The sequence below is a fragment of the Bufo gargarizans genome, unplaced genomic scaffold (genome assembly GCF_014858855.1).
Source record: "Bufo gargarizans isolate SCDJY-AF-19 unplaced genomic scaffold, ASM1485885v1 original_scaffold_1329_pilon, whole genome shotgun sequence".
NCBI lineage: Eukaryota > Metazoa > Chordata > Amphibia > Anura > Bufonidae > Bufo > Bufo gargarizans.
In genome coordinates this window covers 48,695-68,752 of record NW_025334311.1, presented here as the reverse complement: position 1 = coordinate 68,752, position 20,058 = coordinate 48,695, and the positions used below count along the sequence as shown (strand labels likewise).

The 20,058-nt window shown below is 47.9% G+C and overlaps 1 protein-coding gene across 2 annotated transcripts in view; it reads right to left on the bottom strand.

The window, feature by feature from the left end:
* Window positions 1-20,058, bottom strand: part of LOC122923186 (protein kinase C alpha type) — a 104,107-nt gene that overhangs the window by 47,959 nt on the left and 36,090 nt on the right. For both annotated transcript variants that reach the window (XM_044273920.1, XM_044273921.1), the window contains exons 3-4: window positions 5,771-5,882; window positions 2,797-2,925 (exon numbers count right to left, since the gene is read on the bottom strand). In XM_044273920.1, the coding sequence (XP_044129855.1) occupies window positions 2,797-2,925; window positions 5,771-5,882 (241 nt within the window). The remainder of the gene's footprint in view (window positions 1-2,796; window positions 2,926-5,770; window positions 5,883-20,058) is intronic.

Below are 20,058 nucleotides of genomic sequence, written 5' to 3'. Positions count from 1 at the left end.
AGACTGTATTCTCCTGTCCTACAGTCATCCTCTCCCTGAAATGGCTGATAACAGGGGCAATAGACTGTATTCTCCTGTCCTACAGTCATCCTCTCCCCTGAAATGGCTGATAACAGGGAGGCAATAGACTGTATTCTCCTGTCCTACAGTCATCCTCTCCCCTGAAATGGCTGATAACAGGAGCAATAGACTGTATTCTCCTGTCCTACAGTCATCCTCTCCCCTGAAATGGCTGATAACAGGAGGCAATAGACTGTATTCTCCTGTCCTACAGTCATTCTCTCCCTGAAATGGCCGATAACAGGAGGCAATAGACTGTATTCTCCTGGCCTACAGTCATCCTCTCCCCTGAAATGGCTGATAACAGGGAGGCAATAGACTGTATTCTCCTGTCCTACAGTCATCCTCTCCCTGAAATGGCTGATAACAGGGAGCAATAGACTGTATTCTCCTGTCCTACAGTCATCCTCTCCCCTGAAATGGCTGATAACAGGGAGCAATAGACTGTATTCTCCTGTCCTACAGTCATCCTCTCCTCCTGAAATGGCTGATAACAGGGGAGCAATAGACTGTATTCTCCTGTCCTACAGTCATCCTCTCCCCTGAAATGGCTGATAACAGGGAGCAATAGACTGTATTCTCCTGTCCTACAGTCATCCTCTCCCCTGAAATGGCTGATAACAGGGAGCAATAGACTGTATTCTCCTGTCCTACAGTCATCCTCTCCCCTGAAATGGCTGATAACAGGGAGCAATAGACTGTATTCTCCTGTCCTACAGTCATCCTCTCCCCTGAAATGGCTGATAACAGGGAGGCAATAGACTGTATTCTCCTGTCCTACAGTCATCCTCTCCCTGAAATGGCTGATAACAGGGAGGCAATAGACTGTATTCTCCTGTCCTACAGTCATCCTCTCCCCTGAAATGGCTGATAACAGGGGCAATAGACTGTATTCCTCCTGTCCTACAGTCATCCTCTCCCCTGAAATGGATGATAACAGGGGGCAATAGACTGTATTCTCCTGTCCTACAGTCATCCTCTCCCCTGAAATGGCTGATAACAGGGAGCAATAGACTGTATTCTCCTGTCCTACAGTCATCCTCTCCCCTGAAATGGCTGATAACAGGGGCAATAGACTGTATTCTCCTGTCCTACAGTCATCCTCTCCCCTGAAATGGCTGATAACAGGGAGCAATAGACTGTATTTCTCCTGTCCTACAGTCATCCTCTCCCCTGAAATGGCTGATAACAGGGGCAATAGACTGTATTCTCCTGTCCTACAGTCATCCTCTCCCCTGAAATGGCTGATAACAGGGAGCAATAGACTGTATTCTCCTGTCCTACAGTCATCCTCTCCTCCTGAAATGGCTGATAACAGGGGAGCAATAGCTGTATTCTCCTGTCCTACAGTCATCCTCTCCCCTGAAAATGGCTGATAACAGGGGGCAATAGACTGTATTCTCCTGTCCTACAGTCATCCTCTCCCCTGAAATGGCTGATAACAGGGGGCAATAGACTGTATTCTCCTGTCCTACAGTCATCCTCTCCCCTGAATGGCTGATAACAGGGAGCAATAGACTGTATTCTCCTGTCCTACAGTCATCCTCTCCCCTGAATGGCTGAACAGGGAGGCAATAGACGTATTCTCCTGTCCTACAGTCATCCTCTCCCCTGAAATGGCTGATAACAGGGGGCAAATAGACTGTATTCTCCTGTCCTACAGTCATCCTCTCCCCTGAAATGGCTGATAACAGGGGGCAATAGACTATATTCTCCTGTCCTACAGTCATCCTCTCCCCTGAAATGGCTGATAACAGGGGGCAATAGACTGTATTCTCCTGTCCTACAGTCATCCTCTCCCTGAAATGGCTGATATCAGGGGAGCAATAGACTGTATTCTCCTGTCCTACAGTCATCCTCTCCCCTGAAATGGCTGATAACAGGGAGCAATAGACTGTATTCTCCTGTCCTACAGTCATCCTCTCCCCTGAAATGGCTGATAACAGGGAGCAATAGACTGTATTCTCCTGTCCTACAGTCATCCTCTCCCCTGAAATGGCTGATAACAGGGAGCAATAGACTGTATTCTCCTGTCCTACAGTCATCCTCTCCCCTGAAATGGCTGATAACAGGGAGCAATAGACTGTATTCTCCTGTCCTACAGTCATCCTCTCCCCTGAAATGGCTGATAACAGGGAGCAATAGACTGTATTCTCCTGTCCTACAGTCATCCTCTCCCCTGAAATGGCTGATAACAGGGAGCAATAGACTGTATTCTCCTGTCCTACAGTCATCCTCTCCCCTGAAATGGCTGATAACAGGGAGCAATAGACTGTATTCTCCTGTCCTACAGTCATCCTCTCCCCTGAAATGGCTGATAACAGGGAGCAATAGACTGTATTCTCCTGTCCTACAGTCATCCTCTCCCCTGAAATGGCTGATAACAGGGAGCAATAGGACTGTATTCTCCTGTCCTACAGTCATCCTCTCCCCTGAAATGGCTGATAACAGGGAGCAATAGACTGTATTCTCCTGTCCTACAGTCATCCTCTCCCCTGAAATGGCTGATAACAGGGGCAATAGACTGTATTCTCCTGTCCTACAGTCATCCTCTCCCCTGAAATGGCTGATAACAGGGGGCAATAGACTGTATTCTCCTGTCCTACAGTCATCCTCTCCCCTGAAATGGCTGATAACAGGGAGCAATAGACTGTATTCTCCTGTCCTACAGTCATCCTCTCCCCTGAAATGGCTGATAACAGGGGGCAATAGATGGTATGCTCCTCTGGGTCTTACCTGTGACATTCAGCTTGTCGCCGTTCACCTCGGCCTTCAGGAATATCCTCCCTCTCTTCTCCGTGTGGTCCATTCCACACAGGCTGGGAACGTTGACGACACATATTTTATGTACATTCATATCACATGCTGAAAGACACGAGACATGGAATTAGTGAGATAAACACAGCCGTGTACATCCAGCACCCCACACCGATTAATTATATAACCATACAGCAGTCTATTTTGCCTGATACAAAGCTCCAAACCTCCTTCAGTATCATAGATTTACATGACGAAATTCTGTCTGACTGTAGCCACCAATAGAGGGAGCTCACTACATACAGATTATACAGCGACCACTAGGGGGAGCTCACTACATACAGATTATACAGCCACCACTAGAGGGAGCTCACTACATACAGATTATACAGCCACCACTAGGGGGAGATCACTACATACAGATTATACAGTCACCACTAGAGGGAGCTCACTACATACAGATTATACAGGCACCACTAGGGGGAGCTCACTACATACAGATTATACAGCCACCACTAGAGGGAGCTCACTACATACAGATTATACAGCCACCACTAGAGGGAGCTCACTACATACAGATTATACAGCCACCACTAGGGGGAGCTCACTACATACAGATTATACAGCCACCACTAGGGGGAGCTCACTACATACAGATTATACAGCCACCACTAGAGGGAGCTCACTACATACAGATTATATAGCCACCACTAGAGGGAGCTCACTACATACAGATTATACAGCCACCACTAGGGGGAGCTCACTACATACAGATTATACAGCCACCACTAGAGGGAGCTCACTACATACAGATTAGGAGCTCACTACATACAGATTATACAGTCACCACTAGGGGGAGCTCACTACATACAGATTATACAGCCACCACTAGGGGGAGCTCACTACATACAGATTATACAGCCACCACTAGGGGGAGATCACTACATACAGATTATACAGCCACCACTAGAGGGAGCTCACTACATACAGATTATACAGCCACCACTAGGGGGAGCTCACTACATACAGATTATACAGCCACCACTAGAGGGAGCTCACTACATACAGATTATATAGCCACCACTAGAGGGAGCTCACTACATACAGATTATACAGCCACCACTAGGGGGAGCTCACTACATACAGATTATATAGCCACTACTAGAGGGAGCTCACTACATACAGATTATACAGCCATCACTAGAGGGAGCTCACTACATACAGATTATACAGTCACCACTAGAGGGAGCTCACTACATACAGAATATATAGCCACCACTAGAGGGAGCTCACTACATACAGATTATACAGCCACCACTAGAGGGAGCTCACTACATACAGATTATACAGCCACCACTAGGGGGAGATCACTACATACAGATTATACAGCCACCACTAGAGGGAGCTCACTACATACAGATTATACAGTCACCACTAGAGGGAGCTCACTACATACAGAATATATAGCCACCACTAGAGGGAGCTCACTACATACAGATTATACAGCCACCACTAGAGGGAGCTCACTACATACAGATTATACAGCCACCACTAGGGGGAGCTCACTACATACAGATTATACAGCCACCACTAGGGGGAGATCACTACATACAGATTATACAGCCACCACTAGAGGGAGCTCACTACATACAGATTATACAGTCACCACTAGAGGGAGCTCACTACATACAGATTATATAGCCACTACTAGAGGGAGCTCACTACATACAGATTATACAGCCACCACTAGGGGGAGCTCACTGCATACAGATCATACAGCCACCACTAGAGGGAGCTCACTACATACAGATTATACAGTCTCCACTAGAGGGAGATCACTACATACAGATTATACAGTCACCACTAGGGGAAGCTCACTACATACAGATTATACAGCCACCACTAGGGGGAGCTCACTACATACAGATTATACAGCCACCACTAGGGGGAGCTCACTGCATACAGACTATACAGCCACCACTAGAGGGAGCTCACTACATACAGATTATACAGCCACCACTAGGGGGAGCTCACTGCATACAGACTATACAGCCACCACTAGAGGGAGCTCACTACATACAGATTATACAGCCACCACTAGAGGGCGCTCGCTACATACAGATTATACAGCAACCGCTAGGGGGAGCTCACTACATACAGATTATACAGCCACCACTAGGGGGAGCTCACTACATACAGATTATACAGTCACCACTAGGGGGAGCTCACTGCATACAGATCATAAAGCCACCACTAGAGGGAGCTCACTACATACAGATTATACAGCCACCACTAGAGGGAGCTCACTACATACAGATTATACAGCCATCACTAGGGGGAGCTCACTACATACAGATTATACAGCCACCACTAGAGGGCTCTCACTACATACAGATTATACAGCCATCACTAGGGGGAGATCACTAAATACAGATTATACAGCCACCCCTACAGGGAGCTCACTACATACAGATTATACAGCCACCACTAGGGGGAGATCACTACATACAGATTATACAGTCACCACTAGGGGGAGCTCACTACATACAGATTATACAGCCACCACTAGAGGGAGCTCACTACATACAGATTATACAGTCACCACTAGGGGGAGCTCACTACATACAGATTATACAGCCACCACTAGAGGTAGCTCATATTCCGCTGATGTTTTAGTAGTGTAAAATGAAAGATGGCGGCTCTATGTAAAGGAGGAGGAGTCAGGTTCAGCGCATGTTCTGAGAATTAGTACAGGAGTCTATAATCTGAGATGTTGATGTCTCTTGACTGTTCTTAAGGATCTTTGCTTGCGGTCAGTGAATGGGAACCTTTTTGTGTATATCCAGTGCCTGCCACTTCTCACAGCTGAAGGTTTGTCACAATGTATCAGTGTGTCAGGTCCTGGCAGCAGACAGTACTGTGATAACTGGTGAAGTCTCCGGCTGGTACTCACTCTCACACTTCATCCCCTGGTGTATTAACCCATAGAGCAGCGAGCCGCAGTGGTCGCAGAAGGTCGGACTCCCGTACGTGTGGATCTTAAACTTGTGCTTACTCCGGGGGTCCTGCAAACAGACAACACGTGTGTCAGCCTCAGTATGGACAGCTCATATATGAAGCATGTATGAACACAGGCAAAGTGGAAACAGTCAGCAAGCCTGAGATAGTCAAGGCCTTCAAGCACAGATGTATATAGAAATGTGAGGCTTGCCGGGTAATAGTTCTGGGGTTCACTTACTATATCACCCAACAGAAAGCAGAGTCGCTCCAATATACGAGCACAGCAGGAGGGGCGACCGCGAGACCCCACGATCCGCCATACTCATCCACAAATCCATGTGGAACGTTCCTCAGGTGGAGCCATTAATGAGGCGCTCGTCAGCCGTGAGCAAATATAGAAACCGCGCCGTGACTGATGGACAAGACCAGTGCGCCAAACTCGACATTAAACCCTTACACACCCAGCACACAGTGTCCAGGAGCTGAAAGCCGCCAACAGGGAGGAGGCCGCCATTAACACACACGTATACTCCAGAGCTGGAACCTCGCAACATCCCCTGCTGCTTCACTGTCTGCACAAAGCAAGTGACTGTTACCTATCCTGTACCCCAAGCGTCAGTGTCACTATCCTGTACCCCCAGTGTCAGTGTCACTATCCTGTACCCCCAGTGTCAGTGTCATTATCCTGTACCCCGAGTGTCAGTGTCATTATCCTGTACCCCAAGTGTCAGTATCCTGTACCCCGAGTGTCAGTGTCATTATCCTGTACCCCAAGTGTCAGTATCCTGTACCCCGAGTGTCAGCGTCATTATCCTGTACCCCAAGTGTCAGTGTCATTATCCTGTACCCCGAGTGTCAGCGTCACTATCCTGTACCCCAAGCGTCAGTGTCATTATCCTGTACCCCCAGTGTCAGCGTCATTATCCTGTACCCCGAGTGTCAGCGTCATTATCCTGTACCCCAAGTGTCAGCGTCATTATCCTGTACCCCGAGTGTCAGCGTCATTATCCTGTACCCCGAGTGTCAGTGTCATTATCCTGTACCCCGAGTGTCATTATCCTGTACCCCCAGTGTCAGCGTCATTACCCTGTACCCCCAGTGTCAGCGTCATTATCCTGTACCCCGAGTGTCAGTGTCATTATCCTGTACCCCGAGTGTCAGCGTCATTATCCTGTACCCCGAGTGTCAGCGTCATTATCCTGTACCCCGAGTGTCAGCGTCATTATCCTGTACCCCGAGTGTCAGCGTCATTATCCTGTACCCCCAGTGTCAGCGTCATTATCCTGTACCCAGAGTGTCAGCGTCATTATCCTGTACCCCAAGTGTCAGCGTCATCCTGTACCCCAAGTGTCAGCGTCATTATCCTGTACCCCGAGTGTCAGTGTCATTATCCTGTACCCCGAGTGTCAGCGTCATTATCCTGTACCCCGAGTGTCAGTGTCATTATCATGTACCCCAAGTGTCAGTGTCATTATCCTGTACCCCAAGTGTCAGTGTCATTATCCCGTACCCCATGTGTCAGTGTCATTATCCTGTACCCCAAGTGTCAGTGTCATTATCCTGTACCCCAAGTGTCAGTGTCATTATCCCGTACCCCAAGTGTCAGTGTCATTATCCTGTACCCCCAGTGTCAGCGTCATTATCCTGTACCCCGAGTGTCAGCGTCATTATCCTGTACCCCAAGTGTCAGCGTCATTATCCTGTACCCCAAGTGTCAGCGTCATTATCCTGTACCCCCAGTGTCAGCGTCATTATCCTGTACCCCGAGTGTCAGTGTCATTATCCTGTACCCCGAGTGTCAGTGTCATTATCCTGTACCCCGAGTGTCAGTGTCATTATCCTGTACCCCGAGTGTCAGTGTCATTATCCTGTACCCCAAGTGTCAGTGTCATTATCCCGTACCCCAAGTGTCAGTGTCATTATCCTGTACCCCCAGTGTCAGCGTCATTATCCTGTACCCCGAGTGTCAGCGTCATTATCCTGTACCCCAAGTGTCAGCGTCATTATCCTGTACCCCAAGTGTCAGCGTCATTATCCTGTACCCCGAGTGTCAGTGTCATTATCCTGTACCCCGAGTGTCAGTGTCATTATCCTGTACCCCGAGTGTCAGTGTCATTATCCTGTACCCCGAGTGTCAGCGTCATTATCCTGTACCCCAAGTGTCAGTGTCATTATCAGTGTCATTATCCCGTACCCCATGTGTCAGTGTCATTATCCCGTACCCCAAGTGTCAGTGTCATTATCCTGTACCCCGAGTGTCAGTGTCATTATCCTGTACCCCGAGTGTCAGCGTCATTATCCTGTACCCCGAGTGTCAGCGTCATTATCCTGTACCCCGAGTGTCAGCGTCATTATCCTGTACCCCGAGTGTCAGCGTCATTATCCTGTACCCCGAGTGTCAGTGTCATCATCCTGTACCCCAAGTGTCTGTGTCATTATCCTGTACCCCAAGTGTCAGCGTCATTATCCTGTACCCCGAGTGTCAGCGTCATTATCCTGTACCCCCAGTGTCAGCGTCATTATCCTGTACCCCCAGTGTCAGCATCATTATCCTGTACCCCGAGTGTCAGTGTCATTATCCTGTACCCCGAGTGTCAGCGGCATTATCCTGTACCCCCAGTGTTAGCGTCATTATCCTGTACCCCCAGTGTCAGCGTCATTATCCTGTACCCCGAGTGTCAGTGTCATTATCCCGTACCCCGAGTGTCAGTGTCATTATCCTGTACCCCAAGTGTCAGTGTCATTATCCTGTACCCCCAGTGTCAGCATCATTATCCTGTACCCCAAGTGTCAGCGTCATTATCCCGTACCCCAAGTGTCAGTGTCATTATCCCGTACCCCAAGTGTCAGTGTCATTATCCCGTACCCCGAGTGTCAGTGTCATTATCCTGTACCCCGAGTGTCAGTGTCATTATCCTGTACCCCGAGTGTCAGTGTCATTATCCTGTACCCCAAGTGTCAGTGTCATTATCCCGTACCCCGAGTGTCAGTGTCATTATCCTGTACCCCGAGTGTCAGTGTCATTATCCTGTACCCCAAGTGTCAGTGTCATTATCCCGTACCCCAAGTGTCAGTGTCATTATCCCGTACCCCGAGTGTCAGTGTCATTATCCTGTACCCCGAGTGTCAGTGTCATTATCCTGTACCCCGAGTGTCAGTGTCATTATCCTGTACCCCAAGTGTCAGTGTCATTATCCTGTACCCCGAGTGTCAGTGTCATTATCCTGTACCCCGAGTGTCAGTGTGTCACCCCCGGTTGCTGGGTACATCGGGTCCTGTTCTATGTGCAGCTCTGGGGGTGCTCAGTGTCCGCTCCGTGCAGAAGTCGCCCACACACCAGTCACTCCGCTGAATGAAGTATTCCTTTCACCTGACACCCCCTCAGGCTGCACATGACGCTGCTGCGAGGACGGGGCCCCCACCAGCCGGAGCCACGGGACACTGACCTGGAAATGCCACTTCTTTAACATACTGCAGACAATAGTCTCATCATTGTGTATTCACACTGGAGTGCACAGAAACTGGCACCCCCATCATCCTCTCCATACATTGTGTACTACTCCCACAGTCCCCTCATGGAACCACAGATGCACTACTCGGGCAGTAACAGTCCACAGGCACCCCTCTAATAATGGGATTAGATACACAGCTCAGCAGGCAGTATCACACAGGATAGGATTAGATACACAGCTCAGCAGACAGTATCACACAGGACAGGATTAGATACACAGCTCAGCAGACAGTATCACACAGGATAGGATTAGATACACAGCTCAGCAGACAGTATCACACAGGATAGGATTAGATACACAGCTCAGCATACAGTATCACACAGGACAGGATTAGATACACAGCTCAGCAGACAGTATCACACAGGATAGATTAGACCAGCAGGACAGTATCACACAGGATAGGATTAGATACACAGCTCAGCAGACAGTATCACACAGGATAGATTAGATACACAGCTCAGCAGACAGTATCACACAGGATAGGATTAGATACACAGCTCAGCAGGCAGTATCACACAGGATAGGATTAGATACACAGCTCAGCAGACAGTATCACACAGGATAGGATTAGATACACAGCTCAGCAGGCAGTATCACACAGGATAGGATTAGATACACAGCTCAGCAGACATGTATCACACAGGATAGGATTAGATACACAGCTCAGCAGACAGTATCACACAGGATAGGATTAGATACACAGCTCAGCAGACAGTATCAACAGGATAGGATTAGATACACAGCTCAGCAGACAGTATCACACAGGATAGGATTAGATACACAGCTCAGCAGACAGTATCACACAGGATAGGATTAGATACACAGCTCAGCAGACAGTATCACACAGGATAGGATTAGATACACAGCTCAGCAGACAGTATCACACAGGATAGGATTAGATACACAGCTCAGCAGACAGTATCACACAGGATAGGATTAGATACACAGCTCAGCAGACAGTATCACACAGGATAGGATTAGATACACAGCTCAGCAGACAGTATCACACAGGATAGGATTAGATACACAGCTCAGCAGACAGTATCACACAGGATAGGATTAGATACACAGCTCAGCAGACAGTATCACACAGGATAGGATTAGATACACAGCTCAGCAGACAGTATCACACAGGATAGGATTAGATACACAGCTCAGCAGACAGTATCACACAGGATAGGATTAGATACACAGCTCAGCAGACAGTATCACACAGGATAGGATTAGATACACAGCTCAGCAGACAGTATCACACAGGATAGGATTAGATACACAGCTCAGCAGACAGTATCACACAGGATAGGATTAGATACACAGGCTCAGCAGACAGTATCACACAGGATAGGATTAGATACACAGCTCAGCAGACAGTATCACACAGGATAGGATTAGATACACAGCTCAGCAGACAGTATCACACAGGATAGGATTAGATACACAGCTCAGCAGGCAGTATCACACAGGATAGGAATTAGATACACAGCTCAGCAGACAGTATCACACAGGATAGGATTAGATACACAGCTCAGCAGACAGTATCACACAGGATAGGATTAGATACACAGCTCAGCAGACAGTATCACACAGGATAGGATTAGATACACAGCTCAGCAGGACAGTATCACACAGGATAGGATTAGATACACAGCTCAGCAGACAGTATCACACAGGATAGGATTAGATACACAGCTCAGCAGACAGTATCACACAGGATAGGATTAGATACACAGGCTCAGCAGACAGTATCACACAGGATAGGATTAGATACACAGCTCAGCAGACAGTATCACACAGGATAGGATTAGATACACAGCTCAGCAGACAGTATCACACAGGATAGGATTAGATACACAGCTCAGCAGACAGTATCACACAGGATAGGATTAGATACACAGCTCAGCAGACTGTATCACACAGGCATAGGATTAGATACACAGCTCAGCAGGCAGTATCACACAGGATAGGATTAGATACCAGCTCAGCAGACAGTATCACACAGGATAGGATTAGATACACAGCTCAGCAGGACAGTATCACACAGGATAGGATTAGATACACAGCTCAGCAGACAGTATCACACAGGATAGGATTAGATACACAGCTCAGCAGCCAGTATCACACAGGATAGGATTAGATACACAGCTCAGCAGGCAGTATCACACAGGATAGGATTAGATACACAGCTCAGCAGACAGTATCACACAGGATAGGATTAGATACACAGCTCAGCAGACAGTATCACACAGGATAGGATTAGATACACAGGCTCAGCAGACAGTATCACACAGGATAGGATTAGATACACAGCTCAGCAGACAGTATCACACAGGATAGGATTAGATACACAGCTCAGCAGACAGTATCACACAGGATAGGATTAGATACACAGCTCAGCAGGCAGTATCACACAGTATAGGATTAGATACACAGCTCAGCAGACAGTATCACACAGGATAGGATTAGATACACAGCTCAGCAGTACGGTATCACACAGGATAGGATTAGATACACAGCTCAGCAGACAGTATCACACAGGATAGGATTAGATACACAGCTCAGCAGACAGTATCACACCGGATAGGATTAGATAACACAGCTCAGCAGAGGTATCACACAGGATAGGATTAGATACACAGCTCAGCAGGACAGTATCACACAGGATAGGATTAGATACACAGCTCAGCAGGCAGTATCACACAGGATAGGATTAGATACACAGCTCAGCAGGCGTATCACACAGGATAGGATTAGATACACAGCTCAGCAGACAGTATCACACAGGATAGGATTAGATACACAGCTCAGCAGACAGTATCACACAGGATAGGATTAGATACACAGCTCAGCAGACAGTATCACACAGGATAGGATTAGATACACAGCTCAGCAGGACAGTATCACACAGGATAGGATTAGATACACAGCTCAGCAGACAGTATCACACAGGATAGGATTAGATACACAGCTCAGCAGACAGTATCACACAGGATAGGATTAGATACACAGCTCAGCAGACAGTATCACACAGGATAGATTAGATACACAGCTCAGCAGACAGTATCACACAGGATAGGATTAGGATACACAGCTCAGCAGACAGTATCCACACAGGATAGGATTAGATACACAGCTCAGCAGACAGTATCACACAGGATAGGATTAGATACACAGCTACAGCAGACGTATCACACAGGAGAGGATTAGATACACAGCTCAGCAGACAGTATCACACAGGATAGGATTAGATACACAGCTCAGCAGGACAGTATCACACAGGATAGGATTAGATACACAGCTCAGCAGGCAGTATCACACAGGATAGGATTAGATACACAGCTCAGCAGACAGTATCACACAGGATAGGATTAGATACACAGCTCAGCAGACAGTATCACACAGATAGGATTAGATACACAGCTCAGCAGACAGTATCACACAGGATAGGATTAGATACACAGCTCAGCAGACAGTATCACACAGGATAGGATTAGATACACAGCTCAGCAGGCAGTATCACACAGGATAGGATTAGATACACAGCTCAGCAGGCAGTATCACACAGGATAGGATTAGATACACAGCTCAGCAGACAGTATCACACAGGATTAGATACACAGCTCAGCAGACAGTATCACACAGGATAGGATTAGAAACACAGCTCAGCAGACAGTATCACACAGGATAGGATTAGATACACAGCTCAGCAGGCTGTATCACAGGATAGGATTAGATACACGGCACAGCAGACAGTATCACACAGGATAGGATTAGATACACAGCTCAGCAGACAGTATCACACAGGATAGGATTAGATACACAGCTCAGCAGACAGTATCACACAGGATAGGATTAGATACACAGCTCAGCAGACAGTATCACACAGGATAGGATTAGATACACGGCTCAGCAGGCAGTATCACACAGGACAGGATTAGATACACAGCTCAGCAGACAGTATCACACAGGATAGGATTAGAAACACAGCTCAGCAGACAGTATCACACAGGATAGGATTAGAAACACAGCTCAGCAGGCAGTATCACAGAGGGTGTGATTAGATACACAGCTCAGCAGACAGTATCACACAGGACAGGATTAGATACACAGCTCAGCAGACAGTATCGCACAGGATAGGATTAGATACACAGCTCAGCAGACAGTATCACACAGGACAGGATTAGATACACAGCTCAGCAGGCAGTATCACACAGGATAGGATTAGAAACACAGCTCAGCAGGCAGTATCACACAGGATAGGATTAGAAACACAGCTCAGCAGGCAGTATCACACAGGATAGGATTAGAAACACAGCTCAGCAGGCAGTATCACAGAGGGTGTGATTAGATACAGTGGACACAGAACAGACTGCAGAGGATGATGGGAGTGGTGGTCCTCCATGTTTGGGTCCCGTCTCCCCCTGAGATTTATGGGTGTTACACCCTCCGGCCACCGAGCTCCTTATACAGTCATGGCGCGGCGGCTCGTGTTCGCAGTTTCCGTTGTCGGCGGAGGATCGGGCACTAATATTTACACATACCTAACGCGCTTAACCCCTTCTGTGCTGCCTGCAGAGAAGGGGGTGATGGCCCCACAACATCTGTATATAAACCAGCAGCAAAGAACCGAAACGTGTCAGCGTTCCAGAATCTGCAGCACCGAAGGACCATTAACCCTTCACAGGCTCGTCCATGGGGAGGCGCTCTAAACAGCGAAGGGCAGCAGTCGCGTCTCCTGTGGAGGTGATGGGGCAGCTCCATATTGTGATCGCCATGCAGTGGGCCCCTGAACAAGCTGGGCCCCTAGTTCTGTGCCCTCTGCACCAGTGGCACTCGGCACAGTAGACTGCACCACATATAGGCAGGCAGTGTACGGTGTGCTGGTAGGCACAGAGGTAGGTACAGGGGTAGGCAGTCAGAATCTCCCTACTCTCTGCTGGGGCCTCCATGGTCAATCATCTCCAGGGCCGCTGTGTGAGCAGGTAACTTGCCTGTAGCCGGACAGGGGGCCCCCGGCTAACACTGTCGCCACCTAACTGAAGTCCGGTCCCCGGCCGAGCAATGCCCTGAGGCTCACACCAAATGCACCTCTCACAATATACGGCTCGTTTATTAGTAATAACTTATGCTGGAAAAACGCCTTTTGCAAAGTGGATTCCAATCTATGAACTACAGACCAGCAGTACCACTGATGTCCACCGGGGGTCTCTGCAGTGCGGTCAGGATCCATGTATACACCACTACTATAGTAATATATAAATGCAGGTCCTGTGATCAAAGTGCAGTACCTCTGATGTCCACTGGGGGTCTCTGCAGTGCTGTCAGGATCCATGTATACACCACTACTATAGTAATATATAAATGCAGGTCCTGTGATCAGAGTGCAGTACCACTGATTTCCACCGGGGGTCTCTGCAGTGCGGTCAGGATCCATGTATACACCACTACTATAGTAATATATAAATGCAGATCCTGTGATCAGAGTGCAGTACCTCTGATGTCCACCGGGGGTCTCTGCAGTGCGGTCAGGATCCATGTATACACCACTACTATAGTAATATATAAATGCAGGTCCTGTGATCAGAGTGCAGTACCACTGATGTCCACCGGGGGTCTCTGCAGTGCGGTCAGGATCCATGTATACACCACTACTATAGTAATATATAAATGCAGGTCCTGTGATCAAAGTGCAGTACCTCTGATGTCCACTGGGGGTCTCTGCAGTGCTGTCAGGATCCATGTATACACCACTACTATAGTAATATATAAATGCAGGTCCTGTGATCAGAGTGCAGTACCACTGATGTCCACCGGGGGTCTCTGCAGTGCGGTCAGGATCCATGTATACACCACTACTATAGTAATATATAAATGCAGGTCCTGTGATCAGAGTGCAGTACCTCTGATGTCCACTGGGGTCCCGGCAGTGCAGTCAGGATCCATGTATACACCACTACTATAGTAATATATAAATGCAGGTCCTGTGATCAGAGTGCAGCACCTCTGATGTCCACTGGGGGTCTTTGCAGTGCGGTCAGGATCCATGTATACACCACTACTATAGTAATATATAAATGCAGGTCCTGTGATCAGAGTGCAGTACCTCTGATGTCCACTGGGGGTCCCGGCAGTGCGGTCAGGATCCATGTATACACCACTACTATAGTAATATATAAATGCAGATCCTGTGATCAGAGTGCAGTACCTCGGATGTCCACTAGTGTCCCGGCAGTGCAGTCAGGATCCATGTATACACCACTACTATAGTAATATATAAATGCAGATCCTGTGATCAGAGTGCAGTACCTCTGATGTCCACTAGTGTCCCGGCAGTGCGGTCAGGATCCATGTATACACTACTACTATAGTAATATATAAATGCAGGTCCTGTGATCAGATTGCAGCACCTCTGATGTCCACTGGGGGTCTTTGCAGTGCGGTCAGGATCCATGTATACACTACTACTATAGTAATATATAAATGCAGGTCCTGTGATCAGATTGCAGTACCTCTGATGTCCACTGGGGGTCTCTGCAGTGCTGTCAGGATCCATGTATACACCACTACTATAGTAATATATAAATGCAGGTCCTGTGATCAGATTGCAGCACCTCTGTTGTCCACTAGGGGTCTTTGCAGTGCGGTCAGGATCCATGTATACACCACTACTATAGTAATATATAAATGCAGATCCTGTGATCAGAGTGCAGTACCACTGATGTCCACTGGGGGTCCCTGCAGTGCAGTCAGGATCCATGTATACACCACTACTATAGTAATATATAAATGCAGGTCCTGTGATCAGAGTGCAGTACCTCTGATGTCCACTGGGGGTCTCTGCAGTGCGGTCAGGATCCATGTATACACCACTACTATAGTAATATATAAATGCAGGTTCTGTGATCAGATTGTAGTACCTCTGATGTCCACTGGGGTCCCGGCAGTGCAGTCAGGATCCACGTATACACCACTACTATAGTAATATATAAATGCAGGTCCTGTGATCAGAGTGCAGTACCTCTGATGTCCACTGGGGGTCTCTGCAGTGCAGTCAGGATCCATGTATACACCACTACTATAGTAATATATAAATCCAGGTCCTGTGATCAGAGTGCAGTACCTCTGATGTCCACTGGGGTCCCGGCAGTGCAGTCAGGATCCATGTATACACCACTACTATAGTAATATATAAATGCAGGTCCTGTGATCAGAGTGCAGTACCTCTGATGTCCACTAGGGTCCCGGCAGTGCAGTCAGGATCCATGTATACACCACTACTATAGTAATATATAAATGCAGGTCCTGTGATCAGAGTGCAGTACCTCGGATGTCCACTGGGGGTCCCTGCAGTGCGGTCAGGATCCATGTATACACCACTACTATAGTAATATATAAATGCAGGTCCTGTGATCAGAGTGCAGTACCTCGGATGTCCACTGGGGGTCTTTGCAGTGCGGTCAGGATCCATGTATACACTACTATAGTAATATATAAATGCAGGTCCTGTGATCAGAGTGCAGTGACTCTGATGTCCACTGGGGTCCCGGCAGTGCAGTCAGGATCCATGTATACACTACTATAGTAATATATAAATGCAGGTCCTGTGATCAGAGTGCAGTACCTCTGATGTCCACCGGGGGTCTCTGCAGTGCAGTCAGGATCCATGTATACACCACTACTATAGTAATATATAAATGCAGGTCCTGTGATCAGAGTGCAGTGACTCTGATGTCCACTGGGGGTCCCGACAGTGCAGTCAGGATCCATGTATACACCACTACTATAGTAATATATAAATGCAGGTCCTGTGATCAGAGTGCAGTACCTCTAATGTCCACTGGGGGTCCCTGCAGTGCGGTCAGGATCCATGTATACACCACTACTATAGTAATATATAAATGCAGGTCCTGTGATCAGAGTGCAGTACCTCTGATGTCCACCGGGGGTCTCTGCAGTGCGGTCAGGATCCATGTATACACCACTACTATAGTAATATATAAATGCAGGTCCTGTGATCAGAGTGCAGTACCTCTGATGTCCACTGGGGGTCCCGACAGTGCAGTCAGGATCCATGTATACACCACTACTATAGTAATATATAAATGCAGGTCCTGTGATCAGAGTGCAGTACCTCTGATGTCCACTGGGGGTCCCTGCAGTGCGGTCAGGATCCATGTATACACCACTACTATAGTAATATATAAATGCAGGTCCTGTGATCAGAGTGCAGTACCTCTGATGTCCACTAGGGTCCCAGCAGTGCAGTCAGGATCCATGTATACACCACTACTATAGTAATATATAAATGCAGATCCTGTGATCAGAGTGCAGTACCTCTGATGTCCACTGGGGGTCCCTGCAGTGTGGTCAGGATCCATGTATACACCACTACTATAGTAATATATAAATGCAGGTCCTGTGATCAGAGTGCAGTACCTCTAATGTCCGCAGGGGGTCTTTGCAGTGCGGTCAGGATCCATGTATACACCACTACTATAGTAATATATAAATGCAGATCCTGTGATCAGAGTGCAGTACCTCTGATGTCCACTGGGGGTCTCTGCAGTGCTGTCAGGATCCATGTATACACCACTACTATAGTAATATATAAATGCAGGTCCTGTGATCAGGGTGCAGTACCTCTGATGTCCACTGGGGGTCCCTGCAGTGCGGTCAGGATCCATGTATACACCACTACTATAGTAATATATAAATGCAGGTCCTGTGATCAGGGTGCAGTTACTCTGATGTCCACTGGGGGTCCCTGCAGTGCAGTCAGGATCCATGTATACACCACTACTATAGTAATATATAAATGCAGATCCTGTGATCAGAGTGCAGTACCACTGATGTCCACTGGGGGTCCCTGCAGTGCGGTCAGGATCCATGTATACACCACTACTATAGTAATATATAAATGCAGGTCCTGTGATCAGGGTGCAGTAACTCTGATGTCCACTGGGGGTCCCTGCAGTGCGGTCAGGATCCATGTATACACCACTACTATAGTAATATATAAACACTGGTCATGTGATCAGAGGGCAGGGGTCACCTGTAGGTTGTCAGGTCATACTGGGAGCTGTAGTTGTACAGCAGCTGGGTAGCCATAGGTTGGAGGGGGTCACTTGAGGAGTATGGAAAATTGGAGGCTCAGGACCCTGATAGAACTCGGTGACACCACAAAAGTGGCGACGATCAGCTGTCACCCAGCTTTCCCAGATACTGAGGGGCCTTATACCAGTGATGGACTCCAGTGGAGATCACCAGTAAGGAGGCTCACTCCTGCTGATTCTTCACTATCACTATGAGGAGACCATCAGTATGGAGGCTTACTGCTGCGGATTCTTTATTATGACTATGAGAAGACCATCACTAAGGAGGCTCACTGCTGCCGATTCTTCACTATCACTACGAGGAGATGATCAGTAAGGAGGTTCACTGCTGCTGATTCTTAATTATGACTATGAGGAGACCATCAGTAAGGAGGTTCACTACTGCTAACTCTTTCCTATCAATTTGAGGAGACCATCAGTATGGAGGCTCACTGCTGCTGACTCTTTGCCATCACTATGAAGGCTCACTGCTGCTGACTCTTTGCCATCACTATGAGGGCTCACTGCTGCTGACTCTTTGCCATCACTATGAGGAGACCATCAGTATGGAGGCTCACTGCTGCTGACTCTTTGCCATCACTATGAGGGCTCATTGCTGCTGACTCTTTGCCATCACTATGAGGAGACCATCAGTATGGAGGCTCACTGCTGCTGATTCTTTGCCATCACTATGAGGAGACCATCAGTATGGAGGCTCACTACTGCTGATTCTTTGCCATCAATATGAGGAGACCATCAGTATGGAGGCTCACTACTGCTAACTCTTTCCTATCAATTTGAGGAGACCATCAGTATGGAGGCTCACTGCTGCTGACTCTTTGCCATCACTATGAGGGCTCACTGCTGCTGACTCTTTGCCATCACTATGAGGAGACCATCAGTATGGAGGCTCACTGCTGCTGACTCTTTGCCATCACTATGAGGGCTCATTGCTGCTGACTCTTTGCCATCACTATGAGGAGACCATCAGTATGGAGGCTCACTGCTTCTGACTCTTTGCCATCACTATGAGGAGACCATCAGTATGGAGGCTCACTGCTGCTGACTCTGCCATTACTATGAGGAGACCATCAGTATGGAGGCTCACTGCTGCCGATTCTTTATTATGACTATGAGAAGACCATCACTAAGGAGGCTTACTGCTGCCGATTCTTCACTATCACTACGAGGAGATGATCAGTAAGGAGGTTCACTGCTGCTGATTCTTAATTATGACTATGAGGAGACCATCAGTAAGGAGGTTCACTACTGCTAACTCTTTCCTATCAATTTGAGGAGACCATCAGTATGGAGGCTCACTGCTGCTGAGTCTTTGCCATCACTATGAGGAGACCATCAGTATGGGGGCTCACTGCTGCTGACTCTTTGCCATCACTATGAGGAGACCATCAGTATGGAGGCTCACTGCTGCTGAGTCTTTGCCATCACTATGAGGAGACCATCAGTATGGGGGCTCACTGCTGCTGACTCTTTGCCATCACTATGAGTAGACCATCAGTATGGAGGCTCACTGCTGCTGATTCTTTGCCATCACTATGAGGGCTCACTGCTGCTGACTCTTTGCCATCACTATGAGGGCTCATTGCTGCTGACTCTTTGCCATCACTATGAGGAGACCA